The 12,063-nt window shown below is 56.7% G+C and overlaps 6 protein-coding genes across 6 annotated transcripts; 4 read left to right on the plus strand and 2 right to left on the minus strand.

Moving 5' to 3' along the window:
- Positions 1 to 66: 66 nt before the first annotated feature.
- Positions 67 to 3,301, minus strand: PHYSODRAFT_492265 (hypothetical protein; the record flags this gene model as incomplete). Its single annotated transcript, XM_009526091.1, has 6 exons — positions 67 to 891; positions 982 to 1,000; positions 1,097 to 1,598; positions 1,671 to 2,660; positions 2,728 to 2,846; positions 2,904 to 3,301. 6 exons carry the CDS (start codon positions 3,299 to 3,301, stop codon positions 67 to 69), a joined length of 2,853 nt encoding a protein of 950 aa, XP_009524386.1.
- Positions 3,302 to 6,113: 2,812 nt separating this feature from the next.
- On the plus strand, positions 6,114 to 6,476 carry PHYSODRAFT_490072 (hypothetical protein; the record flags this gene model as incomplete). Its single annotated transcript, XM_009526092.1, has 1 exon — positions 6,114 to 6,476. The coding sequence occupies one exon, from the start codon at positions 6,114 to 6,116 to the stop codon at positions 6,474 to 6,476; it is 363 nt and encodes a 120-aa protein (XP_009524387.1).
- Positions 6,477 to 6,744: 268 nt separating this feature from the next.
- On the plus strand, positions 6,745 to 7,372 carry PHYSODRAFT_494495 (hypothetical protein; the record flags this gene model as incomplete). Its single annotated transcript, XM_009526093.1, has 2 exons — positions 6,745 to 7,227; positions 7,304 to 7,372. 2 exons carry the CDS (start codon positions 6,745 to 6,747, stop codon positions 7,370 to 7,372), a joined length of 552 nt encoding a protein of 183 aa, XP_009524388.1.
- Positions 7,373 to 7,963: 591 nt separating this feature from the next.
- Positions 7,964 to 8,611, plus strand: PHYSODRAFT_299307 (hypothetical protein; the record flags this gene model as incomplete). The annotated part of the gene is made up of 1 exon (XM_009526094.1): positions 7,964 to 8,611. One exon carries the CDS (start codon positions 7,964 to 7,966, stop codon positions 8,609 to 8,611), a length of 648 nt encoding a protein of 215 aa, XP_009524389.1.
- A 596-nt stretch (positions 8,612 to 9,207) lies between these two features.
- On the plus strand, positions 9,208 to 9,912 carry PHYSODRAFT_494073 (hypothetical protein; the record flags this gene model as incomplete). The annotated part of the gene is made up of 1 exon (XM_009526095.1): positions 9,208 to 9,912. The coding sequence occupies one exon, from the start codon at positions 9,208 to 9,210 to the stop codon at positions 9,910 to 9,912; it is 705 nt and encodes a 234-aa protein (XP_009524390.1).
- A 374-nt stretch (positions 9,913 to 10,286) lies between these two features.
- Positions 10,287 to 11,183, minus strand: PHYSODRAFT_329589 (hypothetical protein; the record flags this gene model as incomplete). The annotated part of the gene is made up of 1 exon (XM_009526096.1): positions 10,287 to 11,183. One exon carries the CDS (start codon positions 11,181 to 11,183, stop codon positions 10,287 to 10,289), a length of 897 nt encoding a protein of 298 aa, XP_009524391.1.
- Between the last annotated feature and the right edge of the window lie 880 nt (positions 11,184 to 12,063).

Here is a 12,063-nt window from a genome sequence, read left to right on the forward strand (position 1 = left end):
TAATATGATATTATCATAGTGATAGTGTAGCCATGTTCTATTAGTTGAAGTTGTTGCTGCACATTGCTACCAGCCTGCACTCGTCGTCGGGCGCATGATGGCCTCGCTGCCCGGTAGATCCGAGAGGGAGAGCACCTGGCTGTTGTCGTAGAACGTGACGCTGGCCTCGAGCTCGTCCTGCGGCATGTAGATGTTGCCGGCCTCCGCCTCGATGACCTCCAGGTCATCGGTGAACAGCAGCGTCTGGGTCATGTTGACGGCGTTGGCGGCGGCTTCGGCCTGCTCGTGCCACTTCTTCCGCAGTCGGCGGTTCTCCAACGTAGAGTGGGCGAACAGGTCCAAAGCCTCGTCGGAGCCGCCGTCAACGCTCGGCAGGTTGAGCGCCGGCGCCTGCTTCAGCGTCCCATGGTAGATCAGCACGTCGTCGAGGAAGACCTCGAACTCGCGCACGCCGCGCGTGGGCGTCTTGCTGTAGTTCCACAATCGGATCTTGGAGATGGTCACGGGCTCGTTGAAGAAGATCACGAGCTTGTTGGGATGCGACGGCGTGTGCGGCGCCAGCCACATGTGGCGGTCGTCGTACGTGTTGTTGACGCCGTCGTACAGCTTGTCCAGCGTCCGCACGTCCTGCGTGGCGCCCGGTTCTTTTAAGATGTTGATATCTCTCGGCTGGGCGTCGATGATCTCGCTGCACAGCGGGATGAGCTGGTTGTCGCGGTCGTAGAGTTCTACGCCGTTGAGTCCCAGGTAGAACTGGTCTCCCCAGGTGGACGAGAAGACGAACTTGATGATGTAGCCCGTGGGGAACAGAGGCGTTTGGTACTGCTGGAAAACTTCTGCGATCGGCTTCATGGTGGTTTTGTTCCGTCGTGACTGGGGGGGCGTAGACGGCTGCGAGAGCGAGAAGGTGGCGTCGCAGAACGCTGATCCCTCGAAAAACCCGCTTGAGGAGGTGATGTCTTGAGCTGGCTGAGCGTGCACGGGTGAGGATGGCCTCGTACTCTCGGCTTCTCCTGTCCTTGATGCTAACGGGTCACTTTCCTTGGACGGAAATGCTGGGGGCGTAGTGGAGACAGCAACCGCGCCTTGCTGCAACGAACTGTTGCGTAGGTACAAGAATTGGCCAAAGTCGAAGTCCATGAGGTTCCCTGGGGCCTTCCTCAGTGATGCGCGCATGTGGTGGACACCGTCGATCCGCACGGAAATCTGCTTGGTGCCTTTAAAAGAGTCATCCAGTGTTGTGTTGTAGTTCCAGACTTTCAGCGCTCGCACGCTCACTTTCTCGGGGAAATCGATCGTGATAGCTCGGCGGTCTGGAGGGAGCGTGAGCACGTCCTGAAGCGGAGCACTCCACATGTCCTCAGGGTCGGTGGAGAGATGTCGTGCTCCGTGGGTTGTTATGAGCTTTTGCATTCTATCGACGCCGAATGGTGCCGAGATGATGACAGTGTCCAAGCATATCGACAATGGCACGTAGTTGGAGTCGAGGAATTCCAGACCTGCTAGTCCGATTTCGTACGGGTCTCCCCAATTTGCTTCCAGTATCAGCTCGATCGTCTTGCAGCACAACGGGCGCTCAGTCATTGGCCCTCCCACGACTGGAGCAGTGCACGGGCGAGAGGCTTGAGCTGCTTTTGATGGCGTTTGGAAGTTCATCCCTGCCTTCACACCCTTAGGCAGCGGGGCGACTGGGGTAAACACGGGAGTGATTGGGAACGTCGAGTCTCCAGCTTCAGGGGAGCAAATGATGTGGCTGCTTCCTCTGGCTGCAGCGCGAGATGTCTTGTTGCCAGTCTTCGGTCGCTCTAGAAGCCGCGGGTCCGGGCCAATTGGCAGGCCGCTTAATGTGCCCAAGCCATCGAGCGGAGACGTTGATGTCGGGGCTATGGAAGTTCCAGGAGCCTCGCTATCGATCAGCGTCTCGTTCCGCTTCTCGTATTTCTCAATGAGCTGCAAAATCGACTGGTTCATCGTGAATAGAATGCACTCGTTGCAGTCGTCAATGTCTTCAATAACGCTTCCGGGTGCGCGTCGGAGTTCGCCTTTAAAGATGAACTTGCCGTCCAACGAAATCTCCACGTAGCGAGCACCGCGGTACGAGTGGATGCGAGTTGTGTTGTAGTTCCAGATACGCAGCATCGAGATGGACAAGGGGTAGTCGAAATCCATGTAGATGAAGTGGTTCTGGCCACGCGAGAACGGAGCAAGCCACGCGTGCAGTTCGTCACAGGTGAAGTAGTGCTTGTCGACCAACTTATCGACAGTTCGGGGGTCGAGACGGTCGTGGTCTTGGATATTTAGATCTGGTGGGTCCGCCGACAGTTGTTTATCAACATCGGAGAGGTGAACGGCGTGTCCTGTGTGATCAAAAATCTCAATCCCCATAAGCCCCACGTAGAAGGGGTCCCCCCACGTCGAGAGGATGTTGATAACGAGGTTCTGTCCGTGAGGCAGCTCGGGGATCTGGAAAACCTCGGGCGGCTCCGGTGTTGACTTCGACCCGAAAGATTTTGCGAGATATCTCGATGCTCGGTTTTCAACCGCAGCGTGACCACCTTGATGCTCGTTATGGGTAATAATCAGCTCGTCAACGTCTGCAAGAACTCTATCGTCCTCGCTCTCCTCCAGGCTATCGTCGATATTGACGAAGTGCACGTTGTCTGCATATCAGCGAGCCAGAGTTAGCACTTTTAATTAAGAGCACACAATCCAGCATCAGGAGCTCACCTCCAGGGTCTGCAGATACGCGCATGACTGAGCTTTTAGTCGTGAGCTCGCGGCTTCGGTTCGTCTTGTCAAAGAACTCGAGCGATCGCAGTGATTCGACGAGAGATTGTTTGACTCGTCTACAACAACATCCGTGAGTCAAGACGAATCTTTGGCCACGACACTTAACTACGCACCTGCTTTTCGACTCGGTTGCCTGTTGCCGTGTGCGATGTCGTGAACGCTTTGGCGACGGGTGCTCGGATTTGGCCAAGAACTCCTTGTCAGCGGCACTAACCGTGTCCTTGAGCATTCCTATCGGAGCGCGTGGTCGAACAGACGAAGGACTGGGAGCCATGGGACCCGCTTTATCTTTGTGTGGAGAGGTTCCGCCGTTGGTCCCAATAATCGCAGTTCCAGCAGCTCCGTGCACCGTTGTGTGGTCTACCAGCTCGACGCTTGACGTCCTCGGACCGAGTGCCGTCACCTTGGGGGCGTGGTTGGTGTCACTGCTGAGCCACGACGGCACCGACTGCGGACGCATGGCAAGCTCCAACTTGGCCAACGCGTCGAGCATCGGAGGTCCGCTCTCCATCTTGATCTGCTTGGGCACAATATCTAGTGTCGAGGCGTACGTCCGACAGCAAGTTCCCGTCGTTTCGATTACTCTTTTTATCTTTAGCGCTCCATGTGATAAGGTCGACGTGCAGCTTTGCTTATCCAGTATTTGCGATAATAAAAGAAGCGCGAGTCTTTGCTTCGATGACAACAGCACAAGATACGCCGAGCAATGCCCTAGGACATGGAGACATTCTTCAATTCTGAGCTGTTTGAAAATACTTGATCGGTTGTCGTGAAGTACCTGCCACTCGACGTCCTACTGTAATGTGAATTGTTATCAATGATGCTACGCAGCGACGCTGAATAATCCCGTAAACCTCGCGTAGGCATCTAGCGTTTTGCCGCTCTATACGAAGAAGTTGACTGTCTTTTCAGGATAGACTGCAGGCAGACAAAGAGATATTATAATAAGCTCAGCAATTCATTGCATCATATTTTCACCAGGCGCACCGCACCTCATCTTGCACAAAGAGCTCCACCGTAAACGCTGGGGTGCTCTCTGTATCGGGAAGTTTTCTACGGCGTAAAAGAAATGTCAGGCCTTTAATACAGCAAAACTGTGCACACCAGTATACCTGTACACCGGAACGCCACGATTGTGGGCCAAAAGTAAGCGTTGTAGCTCTATCACCGGATTCCAGATTGCGTCTGGGGTCGCATAGCGAGCCGAGCGCGGGAGGATCTCAGCAGCCAGGAATTCCATCGCTCGCTCCATTCCCTAAACAATAAAAAGTCGTAACCAAAACGCAGCCCATTTAGTCATATCAAGCTATGAGTGGGCTTAAGCGCTGTTACCTGGTCCAAATAGACAGCCGCGATGAGCGAATCCACTGCTCCTGCCGCAATAGTGACGCATCCTTTGTCGTCGCCCGGCACCGTGTCCGACGTGAAATTCGGAGGCCAGAGCAGGACTTCTGCAAGCCCCAGATCTCCAGCAACCTTCGCCAACACAACATTGTTCACAAGCACCGCCTTGGCGATCGAGAGCTGGCTTTCCTGGTACCACGGCTTGGTCTGGAAGAGAAAGCTCGCTGCTGCAGCGCCAAGCAGCGAGTCCCCCAGGAACTCCAGACTGCGGTTCGACAGTCGAACCACTGGTACATCGTCCGCGATGACATCAGTGTGCAAACATCCGTGGTGGGTCAGTGCAATTTTGAGTAGCGTCGTGTCCTTAAAACTGACACCGATGCGTTCTTGGAATTTATTGGCTCCCAGTTGTCCGGAGTGGCAACCTTTTGAAAGTGTTCTGGCTTAATAAGCTGCCAGTCGGGCGTCAGAGCTGGAGAAAGTAGCTGCTGGCCAGTGACAGTCTTGGTGCCCACCACGTCCTCGTCCAAAAGGTGTCGCTCGAGCTTGGCTGGACGTGAGCTCAAGGGACCAGCGTGGCTTTCAGTCGTCCTCTTGGCATCGCCGGTGACTGCGACAGTAGTGAACGCTTGGGCAATTTCCACGTCGCTTATCGCTTCATTACTCGCGATAGAGGACACCGAAGACTCGTACCCGCCGGCAGAGCTGGCCCCAGACATGGCTTCTCACTTCAACTCTCTTCAACTTTTAGCCAACCGCTCCTGCTTGTAATATTGACCGCAAGGTACTGAGTGAGGTACATGTATGAAATTGTAGCTCAAGATTTCAATAATCAGAGACGATACCAGCTAACTAAAAAAATCCATGAGCTCCTAAGCCATCTCGAATTCGAGGTTGTGCCAGTTTACTTAAGTACTGTAGTAGAGATTTTATCAGGGAGTTTGTATTAAAATACCTTGAATAATTATATTTTCAACGAATCATGGAAGCTATACGCGAAGTACTGTCTGTTCATTATTCAATGTGACACTCTATTAAACTGCTCATTCTGTACTAAACTGGCAATTTGCCTTAGTTGAGTTTCTGATCTTGGCATGACGTCGTGGCAGCGCTATCCTGGGCTGTGGACGCCGGAGGACGAGGCTGCGCGACTTGGAGGACGCAGTGAAGCCAGTGCACCGTTCGAAGAGGACGAGGAGAAGCAGCAGGGGGACCATTCTCGTGGCTCTGATGGACGCGCGCAACAACGCCCTCAATACAATGGCTACGAAAGGATGAATCCGCCACCCCCGTATCAACAGCAACGTACGACGCAGTTTCCAGGATACCCAGCCATGCCCCCTCAGGATTACGTAGGGTATTCTACGAGAGGTGACGTCCAAGAACGGCTCGACCCGGTGTTCTATCAAGACCAGTGGACGTATCCAGCACAAGCTCCTCGGCAGCCTCCACCGCAGCAGTCGACGAATGTCAGAGGCCGGTGGGTAGCGCTAAACCAGCAGGGGTCTTGGATGGAAGAACATGTAGCTCCTGGTGGTCTGCAGTTGAACGGGGGATACCGACACGGACACGGACACGGACGGTGGGGGCATTGGGAGAGGAGCCATCACGACTCCCCTTTATCTCCTTCTCGTCGCAGAACGCCAGGGTTTCTGACAGCTACTCTGAAGCTGTGTGTTTACCACGTGTTCAACATCGTCTTCGCGCTGGTGGCGTGTGGCATTCTGTCTGCGGGGATCTGCTCTGCTGCCTCGCTGATCCCGGTCTGCTGCATCGGACTGCTCATCTTCCAAGTACTCGTGTATATTGTGTTCTCACTGGCGCAATGGGATATCAAGCTGAGCAACTACATCTCGCCGGCGCAGCAGCGCGCGTACGCAAACCTGCTCCCGTCAGGCAGATTCATCGGCAGGGAAGGACTCTCGGGCTACCGCATATCGCCCAGCTTGGCGTTCTTCTCTCCACTGTCACTCATGGCGATGCTATACTTTGTACTGGTGAAGCCCGTGATCGGCGCTCTGAGTTTTCTGTCGGTGCTGCTGGTCGTTGCACCCGCCGCGGCGTTCATCACGTCGCTGACGTCGCACCACCCTGACGGATACTACGACTCGATTGAGATCTATGGCGTGGGGTCCACATCGATGAGCCGCAGCCCAGGGCTGTCCCTGGTGAGCGCAATTTGCGTGACGCTGGTGGGCGTCGCGCTCATGCAGCTCGTGGCCAAGATCTCGATCGGGGCCACACGGTTCTTCTGCTGCGAGAAGTTCGCCATGACGACCAGATCTGCGCCGTACGCATTCAACGGCATGACTTCGTATGGAGCTACTTCAAGGAGGAGGTAACTAGGAAATTGTTTTGAGATGGTGTGGATGTGGTGCGGGTTCACAAGGCTTATTAAAAAAAATGAATTGGAGCTTGTTGCTACTGCGCTGCAACGTGCAGGACTGCTGTAGATTGACGAGCTTCGTGGTAGATTTCGCCACCAGGTGGGCAGAGACCAGGCACACAACCATTTCTCCCATAGGGTCTCCGGAATGTTGGTTTGCAACGCCGCCGCCACGAATCGATGGCATTCTCTATATTGCCCTGCCGAGCGCAAGTGCTTCAACCATGGTCGAGTCGTCCAGCTGCAGTCGCCGCCTGTACCCCGACTTCGAGGCTCCAGCTGACCCCAGATACAGCGCCGCATATCCCGTCGCCAATGCGCCTCCGATGTCCTCGGCCGAATCGGAACGCTGGCCGCTCACCGCGGCGGCACCAGCAGTGTACGCGCAGCAAGGCTCCTACAACGCGTACTACGTGCCGCCGTCCTACGGTGAACCGCCAGTGGAGAACCGGCATCGCCATCATCACCAGCATCATCATCGACACCGCGGTTGCAACTACCAAGGGTTCGTCTGCTCGACGCTGAGACTTGCGCTCTTCCACGTGATCAATGCAGTTCTGGGCACCGTGGCATTCATCGCAGTCATCACCGGCGTGCATCTCTCTATCGGGTTGATCCCGCTGTGCTGCGTGGGGCTGGTGCTATTCCGCGGCGTCGTGGTCTTGGTGCAATGGCTCGCGACGCTGGACGTGAAGCTGAGTAACTACGTCGCATCGCCTCACGAAGAGCACGTCCTCACGACTGAGCCTTTCGGGGAGTTCGTCGGTCTGCGCCTCTCTCCAGAGCTGGCGCACTTCTCGCCTGTGTCGCTGTTGGGCATGCTCTACTTCTCGACCGTCAAGTTCGTCGTGAGCATCGCCAGCTTGGTCGTCGTGTCCGTATTCGCCTCACTGCCGATGCTGCTGCTCGCCTTCAACGACGACGACTCGGGCGACTGGATCGTAAAGATTCACCACCACAAGAAGGTGGATCTGCACGAGTACCCGCTCACGTTCTACGTCCTCTGGGGCTGCCTCTTGATCCTCACGGTTGTGGCCATGCACGTCGTGGCGTGGCTGTCGCGTGCCGCCACGCACTTCTTTTGCTGTGAACGAGTGACCCCGACCGAGTACACCATCCCGATCGTGGAGTACCCCGCGACAGCAGTCGTGTACGGCTCCAACGTCCCCTCTAGCAGAACACAAATGTACTACCAGTCCCAGCAAACTACATACGTATTCGTGCCAGCAAATACCTGAACCAATACATTACAACAACTTTACATACATGTACATGCACGTCGGCGGACCATCAGAACGACATCGCGATCGTATGGTCCATCCCTTTTCTCCTAAGATTCAACAAAATCATACACAAATCTTAGGATATATGTATGAGACTACGGTACCAATGTTCAGTGTCAATCGCTGTGTCGCAGTTGCACAATTGCGCGCGTCGAGCAGCATGGCGAACACCTCGGACGCCGTCCTGCGCGCCGCCCGCGTGCTCGTGTTCTTGGTGCTGAACTACGCGCTGGCCAGCACGGGCTTCGTGGTGATCGTCTTCGGCGTGGCCTTCTCGCTCGGGTCGCTGGCGCTCTGCTGCCTGGGCGTCGTCATGTTCCAAGGGCTGCTGTACCTCGCGCCGCTGCTCGCGCGGCTCGACGTGGCGCTGCACAACTTCGTGGAGCCCGCAGAGAACAAGCTCTACGGCCAGATCCCGCACTACGGCGAGGGCGGCGCGTACCTGGCGCGGCCGTCGCTCGCCGTGCTGCTCTACTTCAGCACGGCCAAGCTGGGCGTCGGTGTGCTCAGCGCCATGGTGGTGGTGATCCCGTTCTCCATGCCCATTCACGCGCTCACGTCGCCTCTGTTCCGGGAGCAGTACTTCAGCGAAGGCTGGTTCAACCTCTCGGCCTTCATGACGGTGGCTACTGCGCTGCTGGTGAGCGGCTTCGTCGCTGTGCCGCAGGTGGCCAGACTCTCTTGCGTCACCACGCGCCTGCTCTGTCGGGAGGTCTTCTCGTCCATCTACACGCGCGACTTCGTGCCGACGGCGCCGCAGGAGCCGCTGGACTCGGCGCTGCCGTCGTACGGCACGCAGCAAGTGTGACAGGACGTCGACGACCACAGACAAGCAAGACCAAGACGAAGTGCTGCGAACGAATGCACCAGACAGACAGACACCTAGACAAACGTATACATACCAAGAGAGAAGAATCACCAGTGGAAGTGAAGCGATACCTACATCTCATAGAGCAACCAGACGATTTTTTTGCCCCAAGGCTTTCCAAACCAAGCAGCAAGTGCAATGACGAACTTGATGGCTGGCGGGTCGGGCAGAACTCATAGATACGTACACCGAGATTTTTACGATTGAAAGTCACTCTTCCGATCAACTTGTCTAAACTAAAGGTCACTCTTCTGAACTGCCTTATCTCAGCACTGCTGCTCATCTCCCTCCTCTTTCAAGTTGGAGACTAAGCACCGGCCAGTGCTCAGTGAGAGACTTGCACACTTCCAGCAATCGCGATCTGCTCCATACAATAGAGCACGCTCGCCATGGCCAGAGCCAAAGCCGCCCACGTGGCCTTCGTCTCGCCCTCTCCGTCGCCGCCCACCGCTCGAATCACGCACAAGAAGCACTGGCCCACGGCCCGCACCCCGCTGTACGTCGAACCGCCGCGGCACCACTGCCCGCCTCCGCCCATGGACGACGAGGACGCCGAGGGGCTCGTCCACGCGCTGCTGCGCGTGACGCTGGAGCTCGTGGTCTTCCACTGGGTCAACTCCGTGTTGGGCGCTGCGGCCTTCACGGTCGTCGGCTGCGGCGCGCTGCTGTCCGTCCTCTTGGCGCCGCTGTGCTGCCTCGGGCTCGTCTTCTTCCGCCTCGTGCTCTGTCTGGTGGCCGTGCTGGCGGAGCTGGACGTGGCGCTCGTCAACTTCGCGTCCTTGCCGGAGGAGCGCATCTCCACCACCAAGAGCTTGACACGAGGCTCCCACGCCAGCGCGCGCGCGTGCGGCGAGACGAGCGTCGAGCGTCTCGTCCCCGACCTCAACAAGTTCTCGCCGCCAGCTCTACGCGCGACGCTGTACTTCGTCACAGTCAAGGCGCTGATCGGAATGCTCAGCAGCCTCGTGCTGTCCATCGCCTTCTCGCTGCCTGTGGGTGCCATCTCGCGCGGAAGTCTGGGGAACAAGTTCCATGGAGCTGTGGGGCTGTTGGTGTTCCTACTGGCGACAATCCTGCTGCTGGGCATTGGAATCCCTCTTATGCAGTACGGAGCGAGACTGTCACGAGCTGCTACGGTGTATTTCTGCTGCGAGAAGTGCGAGCCCGAGCACCATCACGCAGATCATGGTCATTCGTCTTCGACGACGTACGGAGCGACGGAAATTTGCAGCGCGGCTTGAGCTTCCGGTGAGGATCTGACAGCGAGAAGAAACTCGATGGTGAGAGCGTTCGTTCGGCTTTGAGATGGACGTTGGCTGCTGTCGCTGTACATACTACTAACTTAGGTATCGTCAAGGAGACGTGGAGTGGTTGCGATGCGTATCAGTCAATGTAAGACCACGACGCTCTCGAACAACTTTCGTGTTACCGCCACTTCGTTCGTGACTCCGTTACGCTACAGCACTACCGAAATACTACAAGACCAACACATAAGTCGAAGCTTCGCAACAAAACGATGGAGAGTGCGTGGGTCTTCTTCCACAAGCAACACTACAGACGCAGCGCCCAGCACCCGAAGCTCCGCGATTTAGACACCAATTCGACCGTCACCCGCTTACAGAGCGCCGAAGTCCTGCGTCCAGTAGGTCTTGTACTCGCTGCAGGCGCTGTTGGTGGCCAAAGCGAAGCCGACATTCACCACGTCGTCCTTGAGGATGTTGGCGCGGTGGCCCGCCGAGTTCCACCACGACGTCATGACGGCGGACACGCTGGTCTGGCCGGCAGCCACGTTCTCCGCTGACACAGTCCAGTCGTAGCCCTGGGCCTCCATTCGGTCCCAAGGCTCCGATCCGTCGGTGCCGTCGTGCGTCATCGTGCAGTGCGTGGCCTGGTCCTTCGAGTGCACCATTGCAGCAGCCACGAGTCGAGCGTCGATAGTCAAAGCCGCCAGCCCGTTGTCGGCGCGGTACGCGTTGATAGAGGCCAGCATCTCCGCCGTCTCCGCGCTCGTGAGTCCATTGTCGTAGGACGTTGACGTTGACCCGGACGTCTGCGATGACGCCGAAGCTTGGGAGGTCTGGGAAGCCGATGCCTGGTCCGTTTGGGAAGCCGGCGAGGTCTGGTCGGCGTTCTGCTCCGCATTTTGCTCGGCATTCTGGTTCTGGTTTTGCTCGGCGTTTTGGGCTTGGTCCGCGTTCTGCTGAGATCTTTGGGCTGCTTGGTCCGCCGAGTCCGAGTCCGAGGAGAAGCGGTCGATGACGTACCCGCAGCCTGCGCCCCAATTGTTCGAGATGGCTGCAGTCTCGCCGCTCTTGAGCCAGCAGGTGCCGCCCTTGAAGTAGGTCCAGCTCCAATGCGTGCACTTGGAGTTGTTGGCACACAGATCTCCGCAGATGTCGGGGATGCCGCGCACTGAGTAGATGTCGCCGCCGTTGTAGTCGCAGTTGTTCTGCCACATGACGCGGCCTTGACTGCCGACAGCGAACGCAGCAGCCGAAGAGCTCAACGCCATACAGGAGAGCGCGAATACTGGGGACCGGAACATGCTCGCGGAGTGAGAGTCTAAGCGGGATGAAGGAACTGCTTGGTATTACCCGGCGAATTGGAAAGTGGGCAACAGAGAGCACAGAGACCCATCGCGCGAGCACTCCGCGCACAATCCTCGACGCCGTGTTGGGAAGCGAGTGACGGCAAAGGAGGGACCTGCAGCGTTGCAGAGCTCGTCTATTGGGCTGGTGAACAGCTGTCGACCAGTTGACGCTGCATGTGCCAGGGCCGCATCTGCAGATATCCTTGAGCCGGTGTCAACTCCACTCAACAATGCGCTTCCGTGGTGTCGGCAGCGTCGAAGCAGCCCCCCGCCTGGCAGCATTCGGCCTTCTGGTGGCTGCAGCTCCGAGATTCTACATGGCGATCGTCCTGCGATGCGACGAATGGAAAGGCGAACAAGAGCGATCATTGGCTGAGCAAGTTGAAGTGCTTCCTCACCGAAACGGTCGCAGGGCATGGATAATGTTGAGCTTCAGTCAACGCACACAGCGTCTTGCCTGGCATCCATCCGCATTTGCACTAATTAGATGAGACCTCTTGAAATAGACTACTAGTACTTCGGTATGTACGTGTCCACAGCATTGCAATCGATCCTAAGCGGACCGATGCATCACTTTTACGACTCACCCACGCAGAGGGGCCTCGACTCCGGCTCATTCCGCCTTCGGTGTCGCTGAGCTTTTCCGCTGCATGTACCCTGCTGTCGAACAGCTACACTGCAGTTGCTAGAGGAGACCGCGGTCGTCGATCGCGCTCCCACGCTCAGACCTTGAGTTGAACCCGAAGTTGGTCCATATATGGCGCCTACATCGTTGCGATCTTTAGCAGCAGTTAAGTCGCTC

Source organism: Phytophthora sojae (assembly GCF_000149755.1).
Source record: "Phytophthora sojae unplaced genomic scaffold PHYSOscaffold_3, whole genome shotgun sequence".
NCBI lineage: Eukaryota > Oomycota > Peronosporomycetes > Peronosporales > Peronosporaceae > Phytophthora > Phytophthora sojae.